General features: G+C 35.5%; 1 protein-coding gene across 2 annotated transcripts in view; it reads left to right on the top strand.

The window, feature by feature from the left end:
- Window positions 1–20,755, top strand: part of LOC149565277 (uncharacterized) — a 240,966-nt gene that overhangs the window by 21,863 nt on the left and 198,348 nt on the right. For both annotated transcript variants that reach the window (XM_089818818.1, XM_089818817.1), the window contains exon 2: window positions 15,444–15,512. In XM_089818818.1, coding sequence (XP_089674944.1) covers window positions 15,444–15,512 — 69 coding nt within the window. The remainder of the gene's footprint in view (window positions 1–15,443; window positions 15,513–20,755) is intronic.

The raw sequence follows: 20,755 nt of genomic DNA, 5'->3' as shown, positions 1-20,755 counted from the left end.
GGTTTTGAAGCCACGTTTTGGATAAAAATGCCCAAGTTTGGGGCTTTTTGCTCACTTTTTCCCTCCAATACAAGTCGTTTTGCCTTTGTGATCCTTGTGTTTGCTTTTGAAGAACATGTTCTTGCCTTTGAATGTAAAAAACGCTTCATCTCATACTTTCTATGAGTCATGTTTTTCATCCGCATTTTTGCATTGTTCATCCACATTTTTGCTTTTGGATCCATGTTTTATCATTTGGGGAAGTCGTTTTTGCATTCACAAGTAAAAAAATGACCAATATATATGCATTTGTGAGTCACGTTTTTGCAAAAGACGACCCATATTTTTGCATGAAAAGGGCACGTTTTTGTTAAAAACACTCAAAAAATGACATTTCCAGCCCATACATTGTTACAAGATTCAAGAAGAGTTGGCAGATTAACGGATTTCTGGATGATTAATTGATTAACAGAGGAACAAATGTGTTCCTTATAAAGAATTACAAGGACGTTGTTTCTAAAAGAAACAACGTAGACTGAAGACGGAATTAGAAACAAAACTAGAGACAGGATAGGAAACATTCCTATTTGGACTGAAGACAAAAGAGACAGGATAGGAAACATTCCTATCTAGGCTGAAAGACGGACTACAGACAAGTAGTTGACCATTATAGAAAGTATAAGATATTATCTTAATACCCTCCCTTAATGGTCAATGTAAGAATGTCGGAACATTTTGGGATAACTAAGACCCTCCTTGGATCTACAGAATGTTGAAACCAAGAAGCTTTGCCAGAAGAGTGCTATGACTCAAAATAGATTACAAAACTTCGTTTTTGTGGAAAAAACGGTAAAACCCAGAATCTCACGCAACCTTGCGTATTACAAACAACATGAAATGATTTTTGAGGAGAAAATCAACAAACCCAGAAAAACAGAAACAAATTCATAAGGCAAAAAATGCAGCTTCGCCTTGATTAGGAAGCTCGACAACTTGTGCTGTTGGCTGGGAAGCATTTTGCCTTGCTTGGGCAGCCAAACGTTTCTGGCACTCGAATTTCATATGGCCGAACTTGTGACAGTAATTACACTGTACATTTTGCTTCGTAGAGCCATCCAATGATTGAGCAGAAGGTTGATGCTGGGAAGGCTGAGAAGATTGATGGTTGCCAATGTTCTGTTGAAAGGATTTTGCAGCAAAGGCTTGCTCAGTGGAGGTGGAACTGGAGCTGCTACCAAACTGTTGTTTCCACCGATCTTGTTGAAGCAGCAGGGTGCAGAGATCAGTGAACTTTAGATCAACACCAGTAGATGTGATGTTGAGAGTCTCGATAAAATGCTCATAGGATTTTGGTAAACTCCGAAGAGTGATTACCACAATATCCTCTTCCTCCATCTTGCGACCGATGGCAAGTAACTGATCACGGATTTCTTGAATCCGATTTAGGTGTGCCTGGAGTGAGGTGCGCTCATCCATGACAATAGAAAACAGAGTGTTTTTCAGAAAGAAGGCTCTGCTCTTGTCGAAAGTCTCATGAAGACCTTTTAGATGTGTCCAGATTTCGGCAGTTGTCTTGCCGGATGGAATCTGAGAAAGTTGGTCATCAGCTACGGATAGTTTGAGAAGCATTATTGCCTCTCGATTATTCAGATCCCATGTATCTTGATCAGGACCCGGAGAAGTCGGACGTTGCGTAACACCCAGAACAAGTTGATCGGTGTTTCGATATTCGAAGATTGCAATGATGCGCTGCTTCCAGGTTCCATAATTGCGACCATTGAATTTGGAATTATGTTCGAGTATAATATTTGTCAGAGATGCCATGGCACATTATTTAATGAAAAATTGTGAAAATTTGTGAAGGCACGTTCTTCGAGGCAAAAATACGAAAGACCCAGAAGAATCAGAGAATGACTCGGAAGAGCTCAAAAAACCTAGAAGGAATTTGCTATCGTTTTTTGGATCCGCTGGCTCGAAAATCGAGGCACAAAAATCGAGGCACCAGAAAAAACGGATGACAACCCAGTTGAGCTCTCGAAAAACCCACCAAGAATCTGCAAACAAAATATTTTTTCGACCCAAAAAAATTAGGGTTTCGAACAAAATATCAGGCGGCAGCTATGGAGGTCAATAGTTGTAGAAAAAATGGCGGATTGCTTAAAAAACATTGCAGAACCAGACCAAGAACTATTCGGATTTAGGGCTACAGCTGTTGGGTGGAGGTCACAGCAAGATTGAGGCGGAAATAGGAAGCTTTGGCAGATGTTTGCGGCTCCAAACGTGAAGGAGAATTCCCAACGCAAATTTGATGAAAATCGTAGATTGTAGACTCGATTTCCTTTGCAAATTATGTGGAAAACGCAAGCAAAACACAGTATTCAGCAGAGTAATCACCGGTTTTTAGCAGTAAAAAAATGCAGCTTTAGACACCCAAACGAAATCGCATTTTTTAGATGGGCAGAAAAAACGTTTTTTTCAGATGGGTCAAAAAAACGACCTCCAAAAAACTTCCAGAATTTTGATTTTTCAGTCTCTTGAAACCCTAGTCAAGAACAGGCAGCAATGAACTTCAAAAAAAAGAAAAGAGAGATAGTTTTGAAAATTTTAGAGCAAATAATTTCCAAAGAAATTATAAAATTCTCGAAAAAAATTGAAGTATTGGCTTTGATACCATGTTACAAGATTCAAGAAGAGTTGGCAGATTAACGGATTTCCGGATGATTAATTGATTAACAGAGGAACAAATGTGTTCCTTATAAAGAATTACAAGGACGTTGTTTCTAAAAGAAACAACGCAGACTGAAGACGGAATTAGAAACAAAACTAGAGACAGGATAGGAAACATTCCTATCTGGACTGAAGACAAAAGAGACAGGATAGGAAACATTCCTATCTAGACTGAAAGACGGACTACAGACAAGTAGTTGACCATTATAGAAAGTATAAGATATTATCTTAATATACATTTGGATCAATAGGGGTTCTTTTTTAGTTTTAATGCATGTTATTGCCTTTGGAGATCACGTTTTTGGCATTCTCATGTCAAATCTAACCATTGAATGTTCATTACTTGCAAGTGTGGAAGAAGTCAAATAGTTGTTTGTAAATCCGGATTTGGAGGAGAATTGGTCTTCAAGTTTATAATTTTTGCTATTTTGGCTCTTTGATCTCCAAATAAGTGGATATTTTCAAACTTGCTTATTGATTCATGCTTATCTTGCTATTTTGTTGCATATTGTAGCTTGATGTTGCACACTTGTTCATAGATATGCCATGAAAAGTGCAGTTTGACTTTAAATATGATGAAAACTCTCATTTTCACACATTTGGATTCTGCAAAACTCCAAATTCGAATTTGCACTTGAAAGCAACTTGCTTATTGACATGTTTGAGTCTAAGATCAAAGGCATGTGTTCTTTCTGTGCTTGTTTTCATTGTTTGGTTGCTTTCTTATTTTTTTTTCTTGTGGAAGAAGTTGCAAGTTCTTTCCCAGAACTTAAGCGCATTTCACTTCACTTCACTTTTCACCTTTTCATGCAAGTGCATCATTTCATTCTATGTCCATCATTACATGCCATAAAATATTGTGTCTCATTCTCTATATGTGATTACATGTAATCTCACCCTTCATCTGCACTTACATGTAATCTCATTCTTCATTCCCACTTACACACATTTCCATCTTTTGAACCCAATTGCATGTCACAGTTACATGTAAATCACTTTACATGTAATCACATCCTTATGTGCCTAGCTTGCATTCTTGGCCATTTACATGAAAACCCATCTTTGCCCACATGCAGTCCACCATTGAGAGTCTGATTTTGACTCTTTCCATCCAAATACATATGCTTTACGTTTCATTTACGGCCATCATATGTGTTCCATAAGTATCTAATCCATACTTCGAATACCCACCCCTCATGGATTTGTCATTGTAACTCAAATCACAAAGTTCTCAAGGACTCAATCTCATTGGAAGATGTTCTCATCTTCATATTGCAATGCAATCTTCAAGATATGTAGAAATTTCCTCAACAAACAGATGACACCCCGTCAAGAAGATGTGCTTTCGATCAAAAGAAGTAGTAATTCATTTGATCTCCATTTTCCAGTGGTTGCTTGAGAACCTAAGTTCGAGTGGGAATATGCCAAGCACTTTGCTTTTAAAAAAGAGAGTTAAAGGTGCTGATGGAAAGTTGATTCACGTTTACATCTGGACACCATCGAGAAGGTTTTCAAAGTGTCAGAATGTGCCAATCTACAAAGGAGAATTCACGAGGATTGTCGAATGAGGAAAAGCTTGATTACATCAAGTTATCAAAGATGCAACACCATGATTATCAAGGTGAATGCAGTGGTGTAGAATACAAGAATCCTCGATCCTGTGATCATTACAAAGTATAAGGCTTTTGCTGATAGTCTACAGGATTGATTCATTCGTAACAAACCTCATATTTTCTTGTTCTTTCATGTTTGTACTTGGAGAGGATGTATTGCATGAAATGATGTAATGACATTTAATCCAATAATTTCTCTTGTTTAGTTAGAAAAGGTCAAAGTTGGTTGAGTTGCTCCCATTTTTTCCTCCATCTTTTCCTCAACTCCTTTGCCTATATAAAGGAGTGCTCCCTCATTGTAAAAATCATCTTTTGTTGTATGCACAAAAGCTTTGACAAACTTGTGCAAGCATAACTTTGATTGTGCAGTACGAATTTGGGAGAAAAGTGAATAAAAGAAGCAGTTAGATTTGAAGCTTTGATTGGAAGCAATTGTAATAGAGCAAATTAGAAGCTTTGACTGTAATTTGTGCCTATTGTCTTTGATTCATGTTATTATTGTGTGTTTAATAATAGAGCATAGCGAGTTAAGAAGCAATCGTAGCCGAAGCTTTGACTGAGGAGAGGTTGTCGTAATACATGAACTAGAAGCTTTAACTGTAGCTTTTGTTACCATCTCAAATTCACGAAAAAAGTTAGAATTTTTCTACTTTTGAATTCTTTGCGTCCCACCGGTAGAGGTTTTTCTTATAGAATAAAGATCATCTACTTCTGGAAGTCTTTGCACCCCCAATGGTAGTGATTTTTCTTATAAATTAGACAAGAAGGACTTAGAGTCAAACTGGTATGCTTTCAATCAGCCTTTGAGTTGGTGTTGGTTTATCGGTATCACTTTTTTTAGTTACTAGATAGAAGTGTAGTTAGAGATTTCATCTCGCCCATTATTTGCTCCATGGGTAAGTGGATTCTTTCTTGAAAGTTAATAGGAAAGAATATTGTTAACATGATGGGGACACAACCCAAGCACAGAATAGACACAACAGGAAAGGGAAATTTTATTAACTTTGTAAATAAGCTAATACATTCAGTACAGAGAAAATAGATTTCAAAACATGCCCTGTGGGCTTACAATAGCATAAATCTGGAGATAGTTTCTCCTTTCAGTACCCTCTCTCAAACTCCACTCCGAACTGCCTTTTACAATGCCAGAAATGTCCTTAAATAGACCCCGGAGGGTTAAGGATTAGGAATACATTCTAGAAAGTGCTAGTTGGCATCCACCGACCAAAAAGAAGGTTCCAGAAGCCGTGTTAGAAGTCGGCGCAAAGCTAGAAGAATCTAGAAACGGTAACCGAACTTCCGGGAGGCATAACTTTTGAACCGTAGCTCCTATTGACAAATCGTTTACATTTTCGGAAAGCTCTCGAAGCGCTCTATAGCCCTATGGACCAGCTCCGCTCATCCCCCATTTTTCGGCCCTGTTCGAGGTCATTTAATGCCCTTAACCTGACTTTGAAGCATTCTTAGGAGGTCTCCAAAAAACGGAAAACTGCAATAACTTTCAAACCGTGGGGCCTTTTGACCTGGTTCTTTTTCTGGAATGCTCTAAATTACAATTACATTCATCCGGCCAATTTACACCTTCTAGTTCACCAAAATGATGGCTCAATTACATACTCCTATTTTTTCAGCATTTACACGTATCCCAAGGTGCTCAAATACTCTATCCTAGAACACTGATAGTGGAACTGTGAGAGTTGGAACTTTTATTTGACCCAAATGGGTATCCAGAAATGAAAACACATGAAACATAAACTAAGTCTAAGTACATTTTTTTTGGGTGATACAGGATTGCTCTTATACCTCTGGATGCTTTTGCATCAGACACCCAGGGTAGATTGAAAAGTGACCCTATCACTTTATGAATGGTAGAGGAAATCCCAAATGGGAAACCTCAACGGCTGAAATCCAAGTTGAGTCCTCGATCGGCCGTCCTTTCCACTTGACCAAATACTCTTCATACTGCCTATTTCTGGTACTCCTACCCACACGATGATTTAGAACGTCTTCTATCTCCTCCTTCTCAGAAGCAGGAATTGGACATGGCTCTAACATTAGCTCCTCTTCTACACCATCATCATGATACTCTGTCAAGTCTGCAATGTTGAAAATAGGAGAAATGTGAATTCTATCTGGTAACTCCACCTCATATGCATTTCCTGAGTCATGTTTCTTCAGAATTTTGCAGGGGCCAAATTTCTTCATTTTCAGCTTGTTGTAAGTACCGGCTGGAAATCTTTCTTTTCTTAAGTATACCATGACTAGATCCCTTACTTGGAACTCCTTATGTCTTCTCCTTTCATCAGCCTTAGCTTTATACTGTTGGTTCATCTTGGTAATGTGTGTCTGGACCTCCTCATGTAGACGCTTGATATGTTCAGCAAATTCTTCAGCTTCAACACTTGTCCTCTCCTCTTGCTCTATCTTCCTCAATTCTGGTGTAGTCCTTGGGCTATTTCCATATACAATTTGGAATGGTGATTTTCCAGTACTCCTATTTACAGAGTTATTGTAAGCAAACTCTGCTTGTGGTAGAATCAAATCCCACCCCTTGGGCTTATCCCCAACTAAACATCTCAACAAATTACCCAGACTTTTGTTTACCACTTCTGTTTGTCCATCAGTCTGCGGGTGATGTGTAGAGCTGAACTTCAAGTCTGTTCTCAACTTCTTCCACAATGTCCTCCAGAAATATCCCACAAATTTAGTATCTCTGTCTGAAACTATACTCCTTGGGAGGCCATGTAGCCTTACCACCTCTCTGAAAAACAAGTCTGCAATATGAACAACATCATTAGTTTTGTGGCATGGAATGAAATGTGGCATTTTGGAGAACCTATCAACCACCATAAAAACTGAGTCATTACCCCTTTGTGTCCTTGGCAATCCAAGAACAAAATCCATACTTATGTTCTCCCATGGCTTTGATGGAACAGGCAATGGCTGATATAGTCTAGTATTGTGACTAAATCCCTTGGCAACTTGACAAATCTGACAACTCTGTACAAACTTCTTCACATCCTGTGAAATCTGAGGCCAAAAATAATGTTCTCTAAGAATGGCAATGGTCTTATCTTGACCAAAATGTCCTGCCATCCCTCCACTGTGTTTCTCCTTAATCAAATTTTCCCTCATGGAACTCCTTGGAATGCATAATTGACTGCCTTTGAATAACATACCATCCTGAATCAAATATTCTAACCACTTAGTTCTGTCTACAGCAACAGGCTCCTTACAAGCTTTCCACGCTTCAGCAAAATCAGGATCCTCAGGGTACAAATTCTTGAGTTCATTAAACCCAACTACTTCAACCTGCATTACTGTAAGCAACAACTGTCTCCTACTTAGTGCATTTGCAACCCTGTTAGATTTTCCACTTCTATGGTTCAACACAAATGTATAGCTCTGCAAGAACTCTACCCACTTCATATGCCTCCGATTCAATTTACCTTGGCTATTTAGGTACTGTAATGCCTGATGATCTATATACAAAACAAATTCCTTTGGCAATAAATAATGCCTCAATTTCTTTAAGGCCTGAACTATTGCATAGAACTCTTGATCATAAACATAATACTTCTTTTTTTGCATCATTCATTTTTTCACAAAAATATGCAATAGGCTTACCTTCTTGGCTTAATACAGCTCCAATAGCACTGCCACTAGCATCACAATCCACCTGGAACACCTTTCTAAAATCTGGAAGTGCCAACACAGGTTGTTCCGTCACCTTCTTCTTCAACAATTCAAAACTTCTTGCAGCTGCCGCAATCCATTTGAACTCTTTTCTATCCCCTCTTATTGTGTCCGTCAGAGGTGCACATATGCTACTGAAATTCTTAATGAATTTCCTGTAAAAACTAACCAGACCATGAAATGATCTTACTTCAGTAGCAGACCTTGGAGTAGGCCATTCCAAGATGGCTTTTACCTTCTCTGGATCCATTTTCAGACCTTCAGGTGATATAATAGACCCCAAGTAGACTAACTCCCTTTTTGCAAAGATACACTTCTTCAGATTAATTAATAGTTTCTCTTCCCTTAACCTTTCAAGGACACTACGAATATGCAATAAATGTTCTTCCAAAGTCTTGCTGAAAATTAAAATATCATCCAAATAGACAATAACAAATTTTTCCAAGAACTTCTTAAGTACCTCATTCATAAGCCGCGTGAAGGTGCTTGGGGCATTCGTCAATCCAAAGGGCATGACTAACCACTCATAAAGACCCTCCTTGGTCATGAAGGCTGTTTTCCACTCATCTCCTTTTCGTATCCGTATTTGATGATAGCCACTTTTGAGATCTATCTTTGTGAAGTACTGAGCTCCACTCAAGCAGTCCATAAGATCATCCATTCTTGGCAGAGGAAACCGATACTTGATGGTTATCCTATTTATAGCTCGAGAATCTGTACACATCCTCCACTTTCCATCCTTCTTTGGTGCCAGTACTGCAGGCACTGCACATGGACTCAGGCTCTTCTGAATCAAGCCCTTCCTCAATAGCGCCTGAACCTGTCTATTTAGCTCCTCAGTTTCAGTAGGAGTCATCCTGTGAGCAGCCTTGTTAGGCAAACTAGCTCCTGGGATTAAATCTATCTGATGACTGATTTGCTTTATCGGTGGCAATCCTTCTGTAACATTATCAGAGATGATATCTCCAAACTCACCTAGTAAATCTGAAACTTCAAGTGGTATTTCACTACTACCTTCTTTATCTTTCCTAGGAATCAAAGCATAGCACATACGCTGATGTTTCATGCCATCTAAAATTTTTTTTCCATCAACAAGACAAATCCTAGCACTGCTACATACCTTTTCGCCTTCCTTTTTCATGGGCTTCAATTTGTGGCGAACTCCATCATTTGTTAAAGAGTATGTGTTTGCATGACCATCATGTACTGCATGCCTATCAAACTGCCACGGTCTTCCCAACAATAGATGGCAAACATCCATTGGAATAACATCACAGAGAACTTTATCATGGTAACTCCCAATTTTGAACTTCACTAAACATTGTTCACTTACCAGGACCTTATGATCATCCTTCACCCAAGCGATCCGATAGGGCTAGGGGTGTTTCTCCCTCTTGAGCTTCAGCTTAGAGACCATCTCTTCTGATACCAAGTTATCAGTACTACCACCATCAATTATCACATCACAACATTGACACTCACACTTGCACCTAGTACGGAATAAACTCCTCCTTTGTCCTGGTTCAATCTCACCACTTAGTAGGACCCTTTCATTCACTAAAGTCTCTCCTCTTTTTGCATCCTCTGAATGTGATGATTGTGCATCCTCATCCACATGAGCAACCCTAGCTTGACCCTCAACTCTCCTATCTATCCTTCCTTGTCTTCATTGCAATGGAAACAGGTACCACGGAAGCCTCCTCTTCCTTGTCCACGTCCTCTACCTCTTCCTCTCTGATTTCCAAAGTCTTAATCACGGGAGCGGTTGAAACCCTCGTTCCTCTGGTTCCTGCTAGTACCCACATCTTCATTTTTCCTTTGGGTTTCATTTTGGCCTCCAGATGACCTACCACTACCCCTTCCTCCTTGACCACGCCCTCTTTGTCTCCCTTCAAACTTTTTATTTAGCTTCTCTTCAACTCGTAGGGCAAACTGGTATGCCTTTTCAACGCTGGTCATTCTTACCAGACTTAATTCCTCCTGGATGCTAGGTCGCAACCCACTGATATAACGAGCAACCTTCTCCTTATTTGCTTCTGCATGCCCTGCTCTAATCAAGAGTCGGTAAAACTCCTTCATATATTCCTGGATTGATTTTCCTGCTTGCTTTAACCTATGCATCTTCTTAAACAAATCAAGCTCATAATCAACAGGAATGAATTGCTTCTTCAATTTGTCCACCATTCGATCCCACCTTGTAATCTTATCCTTTCCTCTTCTATTTTTTTCCAATTGAACCTCTTGCCACCAGATTTTGGCATGTCCTTTCAGTTTGGCCTTCGCAAACTTAATCCTATCTGGGTCCCTGATATCCTCATACTCAAAGTATTCTTCCAGTTCATTAATCCAGTCGATCAACTCATCTGATTTTAGATTTCCTGAAAATACACCCACATCAATTGTAGGTCTTTTCCCAAACTTAGTAATGGCCCTAAAAAGCCTTTCCTCTACCTGATTCAGAACTTCCCCATCGAATTCCCCTTCTGGTCCAATTTCTTCTTCTTCATTGTCATCCTCACTTTCGTCACCTGCAGCAACATTTGTTCCTCTACGGAGCTCCTCCTGCAACGCTTGTACCTGCCTTACCTCCTCAGGATTAATAGCTTCGGCCCTTCCACCACGCTTTCTTCGTGGAGGCATCTTCTTAACTCAAACCCACAACCACACAGTCCTAGTGCAAACTGCCTCACAGTCGGCGCTCTGTCTACACACTTAGGAAAACCAGCTCTGATACCACTTGATGGGGACACAATCCAAGCATAGAATAGACACAACAGGAAAGAGAAATTTTATTAACTTTGTAAATAAGCTAATACATTTAGTACAGAGAAAATAGATTTCAAAACATGCCTTATGGGCTTACAATAGCATAAATCTGGAGATAATTTCTCCTTTCAGTACCCTCTCTCAAACTCCACTTCGAACTGCCTTTTACAATGCTAGAAATGTCCTTAAATAGACCCCGGAGGGTTAAGGATTAGGAATACATTCTAGAAAGTGCTAGTTGGCATCCACCGACCAAATAGAAGGTTCTAGAAGCCGCATTAGAAGTCGGCGCAAAACTAGAAGATCTAGAAACGGTAACCGAACTTCCGGGAGGTATAACTTTTGAACCGTAGCTCCGATTGACAAACCGTTTACATTTTCGGAAAGCTCTTGAAGCACTCTATAGCCCTATGGACCAGCTCTGCTCGTTTCCCATTTTTTTGGCCTTGTTCGAGGTCATTTAATGCCCCTAACTTGACTTTGAAGCATTCTTAGGAGGTTTCTGAAAAACGAAAAACTGCAATAACTTTCAAACCGTGGGGCCTTTTGACCTGGTTCTTTTTTTGGAATGCTCTAAATTACAATTACATTCATCCAGCCAATTCACACCTCCTAGATCACCAAAATGATGGCTCAATTACATACTCCTATTTTTTCGGCATTTACACGTATCCCAAGGTGTTCAAATACTTTATCCTAGAACACTGATAGTGAAACTGTGAGAGTTGGAATCTTTATTCGACCCAAATGGGTATCCAGAAATGAAAACACATGAAACAGAAACTAAGTCTAAGTACATATTTTTTGGGTGATACAGGATTGCCCTTATACCTCTGGATGCTCCTGCATCATAACACCCCTTACAAAATCTCTCAACTTCTTGCTTACCTTGAGTTGATCTAAGGAACGGTGAAAAGGGGAGCCTTCCCTATAATGTAGGAGAGACTTGGTCTTATACGTTGTGGTTGGTCTACCTATTTTGCGATTGGATTTTCACAAAACTATCGGTTGCAAAATATCCACCCAATAAATAACATATCTAAATCAACACACACAGAGGTTAGATTCCAACATGTTGTACCCTTCATTATAATGAAGTTTTTTATGTGACAAGCGATCTCAACAACTATTGGGTTATGGGAGTGGATATTTGATGGGGTGGAGGCAAACCGAACTAAGGTTCTTCGAAACTAGACAAACCTTCATGGTGCACATCATTTTCCCAATTTTATTGTATAAGGGAAAATTTAGGTATTTGACACCTTTTTGTTTATAAAACTGTTTGCAAAATGCTTTTTAAAATTTTCTTGGGGTGGGTCTTGGCCCCCTGGGTTCACTTGGGGTCCTGCACAAGCACCTTGGTTTCCTTGTTTGGGGAACTTGGAGTTGCACCTTGGGCCAACTTGGGTCGCTCCTATCGCCTAGGACCAATACTTGGATTAGTGTGGAATAGGATTGGGACTCTTGGGGTGAATATTTGACGACATAACTTTTTTTTCACTGGCTTGAAATGGCTGGAGTTGAGATTTCTAATGAAAGAAAGAAAAAAGAAAGAAACTTTAAAGTTCACATAGAGCTAAAAATAAGCTTATGGGATAGAATTCAAATAATCTGCAACTATATGCTTCATAAAGGGCTTTGTAGTTTGTACAATCTTTAGACCTGTCATTAGTGCCTTTGCCCTCTACTTCATTATTCTTGCCTCTGAGAACACCCTTTGCAAAATGCCATGTTGTTTCTCCTTAACAATTATGGATGATACCTCCTACTTGCTAACTTGGCTTGCTTTTAAAGGCCCCAACAAAGTTAAGTTGGATTTTAAAAAAGAAGAAGCAAAGATTCATCCTTGGTTATCTTACAAAGAGATTCATTAATCTCATTATTGGGGGACAAAGAAACCTTTCATGGGGATAAATAAACCTTTCATCTACAACTTTTGATATTTCACATTCGTTTCCATAGATCTTAGAGTATTTTGGAGCAAATCTTAAAATATCACCAAATCTTCAACTATGAATTGTTTAATTGTACATAGTAGCAATTTACAACAAAAGTGGCCTGATTTACATCGTGCGACTCATTTTGTGAATTAGCTTTAATATTTTTCACATCATGCCATAACTTCCGAAGTTTTAAGGATTATATAGTTTATAGTTTTACTGTGGTTGGATCCAATGGAATGTTTAGGCCTTGTCGCTTGTTGCCAATTATGATCTCTGTGTATATATTTTTAGAATATTATAATGTTTCTTTAAGGTCATCTTAGTCAGTCTTTAGTTTATTAGGTAGTATCTATTTCCGTCTTCAGTTAACGATTGTTGCTTTTAGAAACATCGTCTTTGTAAATCTATATAAGAAGTTTGCATCTCCTTTTAGAACCATTGTCTTTTATGAAATTTTTGTGGTTTGTCTTTGAGGATTTTTGTTTGAAATTGCAAGCTGGGTTAAGGGCTTTGATCTTGCGATTTCTTGGTTGTAGAAAAAGTCTTTGATTTTTTAGGGTTGCATGTACTTGCATGTGCTGGTTTACCATGTAGAGTCTCGTGTTTTGCCTCTCTTAAAAGACTCTGGTGGGGTTTCATAAATTTTTCCCTTAAAAATTTATGATGGGTTTTCATAAGTTTTTCAAGGGAAAAATTTATGATGGGTTTTAATACTTTTTTCCCTTAAAAGATTTCTGATTTTTTATTTTGCAAAGTTGCATAGGATTCCTTTGTTGGTTTATAATTTTTCTTTAAAAATTATCTGGTGGGTTTTACCGTTTTTCCTAAAAAAATGAAGCTTTGTATTGTTTTGTTTTGATTGATTTTTCACCTCAAAAACCATGTTGGGTTTTGCACAATTTTTCACCTCAAAAACTGTGTTCGATTTTCTTGATTTTCTCTTAAAAAATTGTGCCTTTTAAGTAGTTTGGTTTGGGGCATCATGCTCATATGCAAAGTTTGAAGGGTTTGGCAGTTTTTCTGCAAAATCGTGCTAGTTGCTCTTTAGTGTTTGTCTCCATCTCCTGGGAGGAGCAATTGTGTTATCCAATGTGAGTTTGGATATTTTATAATGATTTATGGTTAGGTGTTTTGCTGATTTTGGGAGGGTTAGCGACAGACTCATCTAAGTGGTAGAGTTAGTGGCAGCCGCTTGTCTCTTGTTGCAAAGCATTCTCTGTTATTTTTTAGATGGATTTTGTCTTCTTGGTCAATAACATTTTATAGATCTAGGGAGGGTCTTGACAAAAACAAATTGTTTATTAGAATTTGTGACCAAAAGACAACTGTTAGAGAATGACTATTATGGGAGGGTATTAGAATTTTAGAATATTTTTTTAATGGCCATCTTAGTTAGTCTTTAGTTTATTAGGTAGTTTTTATTTCCGTCTTTAGTTCACAATTGTTTCCTTTAGAAACATCGTCTTTCTAAATCTTATAATAAGGATTTTGCATCTCCTTTGTTTAATACAACTACAACAACATTGATTTACCATAACATATCTATGATTTATCAATATGATGCTAGCCTAGTTTGCTTTAATGACAATCTGATTTATTCATGTTCTGATTAGAGGTAGAGAGTTGTTTTGAATTTGAGATGCCCTAGCAATTCTTTTTGTTCTGTCCAGAGTAGCTATATATATATATAAAATAGAGGTATGAGTGGTTGACAAGAATGTAAACTAAATTTGACATAAATATTTTGAAATGAGGAGAAGAATAATTAGTCTAGTTGAAATAAATATGTAAAAAGTAAAAACCTGTAGTTTATATATCATACCCCTCCTTATAGGATACACAATATGAGTATTACAGTAAGGTAAAGTATACCCGTAAATGATAATTTCTTAGGAATGATGATTGATAATTCATAGTTGACAGGATATATTCATACATAAAGTGATGATAAATGATAATTGTGAATTGAAAAAGAATCTGTTTTAATTTGCCGCATTTAAAAAAGAGATGGACATCTTTTTCATCCTCACTTCCCATTTTCTGAAACTTGGCGCTATCTTATTGACTAATTTGGGCTGCTTGGCAATCAACAATATGATTTGTTTTGGAAACTGAGTTTTTTTTGTGAGCTCAGATTTTTTCAAGAAGAAAGAACTCTTAAGAAGGTTAGGAAAAGAGGCGTTGCTTTGCATTTTGGAAGTTTTACAAAGTATGCAATAAAATCTTACCATTTTCTAAACTATTATTTTAGTTGTCTATTTCTTTTACTAGCCTGTCTACAAATTTGCCATTTTATCTTCTGTGTTATAATATTTTGGCCATCCTTTTATTTAAATGTTATAACAAAAAAATTGAATTATTGTGTTAGGTGGTTTGTTGAAGACGAGGGTCTTGTCCAAACTTTTCACTTGGCTATTGAAAGAATTAAAATACATTTCTTCTCTAAATCAAAACAATGTACTTCACATATTTGATATCGTTTAGACTTTTACGATTCTAGGTTGTCACATTCTAATTTCAACATATTATTTTTGTGGATATCATTAAAATATATAATAGTTGAAGTTTTTCTACTTGAGCTTATGACATAATTGTTTTTTTGGAACATCTTAAATCTTTATAAAAATTTCCTAGTCATATATCTGCTGAAAATTGGATTAGGACTGAATCATGTAGTTTCATTGTCATAGTTTAAGCAATTTTTATGATCTGGGTGCAGTATCATCCAGATATGAACAAGAGTCCAGGAGCAGAAGACAAGTTTAAGGAAATTGGTGCGGCATACGAGGTACATTCAGAACTGAAGCCAACCTTTTTTATTTTGCTACCTAAACTTTGTATATGACCAAGTTTTAAACATTTTTCTTCATTATGTCATCTAATTCCTGTTAAGTTGCCGGTATGGGTTTTGGGTTTGCTAGTACACTAGCCCCTTGTTAATGGTATGATCCAACATGCATATGTATATGCACATACATCATTGCACACACACACACACACACACACACATTTACATACATATATACATGTACGTACACACACACATATATGTATGTATATTTACATATATGTACATATATACATATCTATGTATATATGTCTATATATGCATATATATTTACATATCAATATATGGTAAGTCAAAACATTTGACAAATTTCATGGTTGAAATTCAAAATTTTCTGAGTTTCAAATATTTATATAAAATGTGTTGAAGTTTGGCCACAGTGAACAGAGTCGTTTTTGTAGTGAACAGAGTCGTTTTTGTTAATGTTTGCGGCCTTTACGACAAAGATCAACAATAATTAATTAAATATGCGAAAGTAAGCCAAGAGTGGCTACATATTTAATGGCAATATAATAATAATAATATGAATATATATTTTTTTAATTATATGATAATTCAATTAAGTGGGAAAGCTTAATTGGCCCCATTTGAAGTGTCATGTCTTTTGGAAGACGCACCTCTTCATCTCATATGTATATTATATGTGTTGGGTGGTGAATGATGAACACACCAAAACATAATGTGCAAGTAATTATTCACCATTGTTGCACTATATCTCTTCTCTGCCCTAAATTCTGGAAAACGAATAGTTTTTGTGAAATAAAAAAAATTCTAAAAGTATTTTCCTAGTGTTTCAAACAACTATTAGGGTTTTTGGCCAATTTTGTTTATAGAATGATGCTCTCCAGCCCTCTAAATGCACTACTCAGCCTTGCTAAATTGTGATTAGATTAGGAATAGGGAAAAGTTATAAATTTTCCAACTTATTTCCTTGACGTACATAAGGGCCCGTTTGGTTGCTGGAATATAAATTAAGTATTGGCATTTGCAATGCTGACTTTGGGATTCTGGAATTTGGAATCCAAATTATGATTTCGGAATTCAATTTGGGACCGTTTGGTTGACCAAGAATTCTTTATGGGAATACACATTTCCTCCATTTGGTTGCACATTGTGGAATTGGAATACTAGCCGGAATACACATTTTCACCGTTTGGTTGCACATTGTGGAATTGGAATACTAGCTCGAATAAGCATTATCTTTTTTATTCAGTTTTTTAACATATGAAATATATTTTTAATATATCATTTTCACAAAATGTGATTTAATTCATTTATCGTCATTAAAACCATGTGACACAACCAAAATACTAACTCCATTAAAAAAAATACAATTACATAAATTATTGTTAGATTACAAATAATTTGCTTTTAACATGAATGAAATGTATTTTTAATATATTATTTTTGCTTGATTGAAAATGTGATTAATTCATCTTCACTAAACCATGCTACACAATGAAGGCACTGGCTAAACAGCCGAAAATTTGCACCAGCCAGTGCCTATGTAAATGCCATGCCATGCTTGTACTGTGCTGTCCCATCAAATGTGACATTATGATGTGACTGATTCAAGCTGCTATTTAATTAATAGTTTAAAGATTATTTTTATTGCTAGTCATCTTCTAAACAATATTGAACTTCCTACCCATGCATAAATTAATTTACTTTTAAATATCAACATTTTAACTTATTATTACAAACTTCTAATGATTTAAATGTAGAAATTATAAATTTTTAGATTTTATGTATAAATTTATATCCATATTTAATTCATATAATTTTATTTTTTTCATACAATAGTTAGCATAATTGTATGCTTTTATAAATAATCAAATTTAATAATTTATAGTGATTATTGATTAATGTAAAAGTAATTTTTAAAACTAATTTAAATATGTTAACATTTTAAATTATTTAAATTATTTTCAAAATCTGAATTTTATTAAAAAATCATTTAAGTATAATTTAAGCTTATTTTTTTATTTTTTATTTATTGGAGAACTTACATTTAGATTCTATTAGATTAATTCTACTTACATTTTTTATAAACAATATTACATGATTAAAAACACTATTCAAAAGAACACATATTACTTTATAAATTTAGTATATATAAACACATGATTTATGTATATGTATAGAATTTTTTTTAAAGACGTACATATAACAAAATTCCAGGGCATTTAAAAATAAATGTTGAACGACTTTATAAATCTCAACTATCTAAATTTTTAAAATCTTATAATTTATATATAATTATAATTTTTTCATGTAAATGATTAGAAATATACAAAACAATCAAATTTAATAATAATGATTATTTATCTGTGTAAAATAATTTCTAAAATTAATTTAGATATGTTAACTTTTCTTTATCATTTTCACTATTTAAACAATCTAAGTTTTGTTCAAAATTTATTGAGATATAATTTAAATTGGAATTTATTTATGTATTTTTATATTGGGAAAAATTTCAACTACTTATAATTAAATCTCATTAAGTTAATTCTATTCATAATTTTTATAATTTTTAGAAACAATATCACATCCAATGCAAAAGAACTCACATTACTTATGTTTATATGTATAAACAAATAAATTTATTATATATATAATAAAATTCTAATACAATTTTAAATATAAATGTTGGATAATTTTCTAAATTTTGTTAAAAAAATATAATACTTATAATATTTTTACTATAATGCATAAAGTATAATACAATATTTTTATATAATTTTATTATCTAAATTTAATTTTAAAAATATAATACATTTAAAATCTAAAAATTCTAAGAGAAAATCTATAATTTATTAAAATGAATAAAGTTTTAACAAAATATATATTAATAATTTATTATTAATTTGAGAAATTTTAAAAGAAGTTTAAATGTTGTTATTTAAGAAGTTTAAGTGCCCTATTGTTGTTTACATATGGCTTGTCTCAACACTATTTTGTAAAACAATTTTTTAAACTATTAATTAAACCATAACGAATCACGTCAGTACTGTCAAATTTGATGAGACAACACAGTATAGGCATGTCATGATGGGCATGGCATGGCATTTACATAGGCACTGGCCGGTGCAAATTTTCGGCTATTTAGCCAGTGCCACAATGAACTCCACACAAACAATGCATTATATAAATTATCGTTATATTACAAATAATTTACCAATTATATTTATACATATCTTTTCAGTTGATTGAAAATGTGATTAAATGTAATATACTGAATTTTAGATTCATTTTTATCATCATTAAAACCATGCTACACAATGAAAATACTAACTCCATACAAAACAAAACACATTTTATAAATTATCGTTGCATTACAAATGATATGCCAAATGTTTGTAGACAAGGTCATTGGGTCATTGTCGCATAATAAGGTTCCAACATACAAAGCCAATAAGTACACATATAAAGTCAATAACTACACATAGAAGTCTGCGTAAAAAGACTATTTCAGCCTCATGGGCCTTACATGTTTTGCACTCGTTTCCTCGATCTTGTTTTTCAGCTTTGGCTGGCACAATGCCAACCTTTCCCACCTCTCTTGTCTTACACATTTTGCACTCAGTTCCTTTATCATGTTCAATTGCACAGATGACATCAACCTAGTCAAAATATCCACAACCATCATTCCCCTACAATACAAAATCAACATTAGTATATCAATGAGATTGCATGTCATTAATTTGAAAGATATAATATATAGCATGTCATTAATAACCTTTTTTTTGTCAGGGCAACTAAAAAATTGGCGCCCTGGATTTTTTCTCATGTGCGATACTTTTACTAGACACGACCCAGCACCACATGGGCATTCATAAATTGGCACACCATACACAGCCATGTATCCTGTATCAATAATTCGGTAAGATTAGAAAATTTTCATGCAGCTATAAAGACAAAGGAGCAGGCATATGCAACAGAAATACAACGTTTGAATCCAAAAATGCAAAATCACTCCCATGGTGACATGTATTCAGCAAAAGGGCAAACACAAGTTTCTTTCAGGTTCAAACAACCTAGAAGTGGCTTCAAATTCATGGAACATCTGTCAAAACAATGGCCATGGCTAGAAGAAATAACAAAGTTTATTTAATACAACTTCTACAACTTTTTCCCAATGTTTGCTTGGCCAGACAGATTATGTCATAGTTTAAATTGAACAAACTGAGTTATAATCAGATTGTTCACTTCCTCTGTAAAATGTGCCTTTGCTCAAAGAGTGGTATTTCATTGGTGGAGGCTTTGAATCAGATGAAGCATGTGGGTGTTTAGGATTAGGAAGATGTGATGAATAAAGAACTACTGGAGGACAAGAATTAAAAAATGTATCATAAAGCCAGCTGTAAAAATGGGTCATCAAATCATTCAATCTACTCCATCAGTGTGTAACAAATTCACTCCATAAAAACACTAGAAAAAGGCAGTCCACCACACAATAGCCTACAACAAAATGGAGCTCTCAACAATTGTTTTGATGAAGAAATCTTAACAGCTACAGCCACACCTACAGCCACTGTTCAAGTGATTCTAAATCCACATCTCCAGCCACCATTCAAGCCAAGAGAAACTAAAAAATCAATTCTAATATATACATACACGGGCTGCTAACATTCGTGCTCTTCAATAGAGGCTAACATCTCATTTTAGTTGCAAGTATACTGACATCTCAGACCGAACAAAAAACATGAAATGAGTAGTGTTGTCATTAGCTAATACAATGACATAACAGAGTAGCATCAATCTAAAGTTTATTCTAGTAGAAAACCTACAGCTTATGACATCTCATACTGAACCAAAAACATCAAATGAATGGTGTTGTCAACAAACTACTATGCAGCAAAAATAGCATGCCAACAATAGTTAAAATCCAATGTGCAAGTTTATTCTAGTAGAAAACCTACAGCTTATGACATCTCATACTGAACCAAAAACATCAAATGAATGGTGTTGTCAACAAACTACTATGCAGCAAAAATAGCATACCAACAATAGTTAAAATCCAATTTGCATGTTAATAACAGTTAATATTCAACCAGCATGTTAACAACAGTTATATCCGACCAGCATGTCAACAGTAGCTCTCCAACCAACACATCTCAAACAATAACTAAACAGATCTTGAATAAAAGATCTCCAACAGTAAGACTTTCAAAAGCAGATAG

This window comes from Cupressus sempervirens, chromosome 3 (assembly GCF_028749045.1).
Source record: "Cupressus sempervirens isolate cs-2001-9-10 chromosome 3, ASM2874904v1, whole genome shotgun sequence".
In the NCBI taxonomy this organism is placed as follows: domain Eukaryota; kingdom Viridiplantae; phylum Streptophyta; class Pinopsida; order Cupressales; family Cupressaceae; genus Cupressus; species Cupressus sempervirens.
The sequence above is the reverse complement of the archived record's forward strand: the minus strand, read 5'-3'. Positions and strand labels throughout refer to the sequence as shown.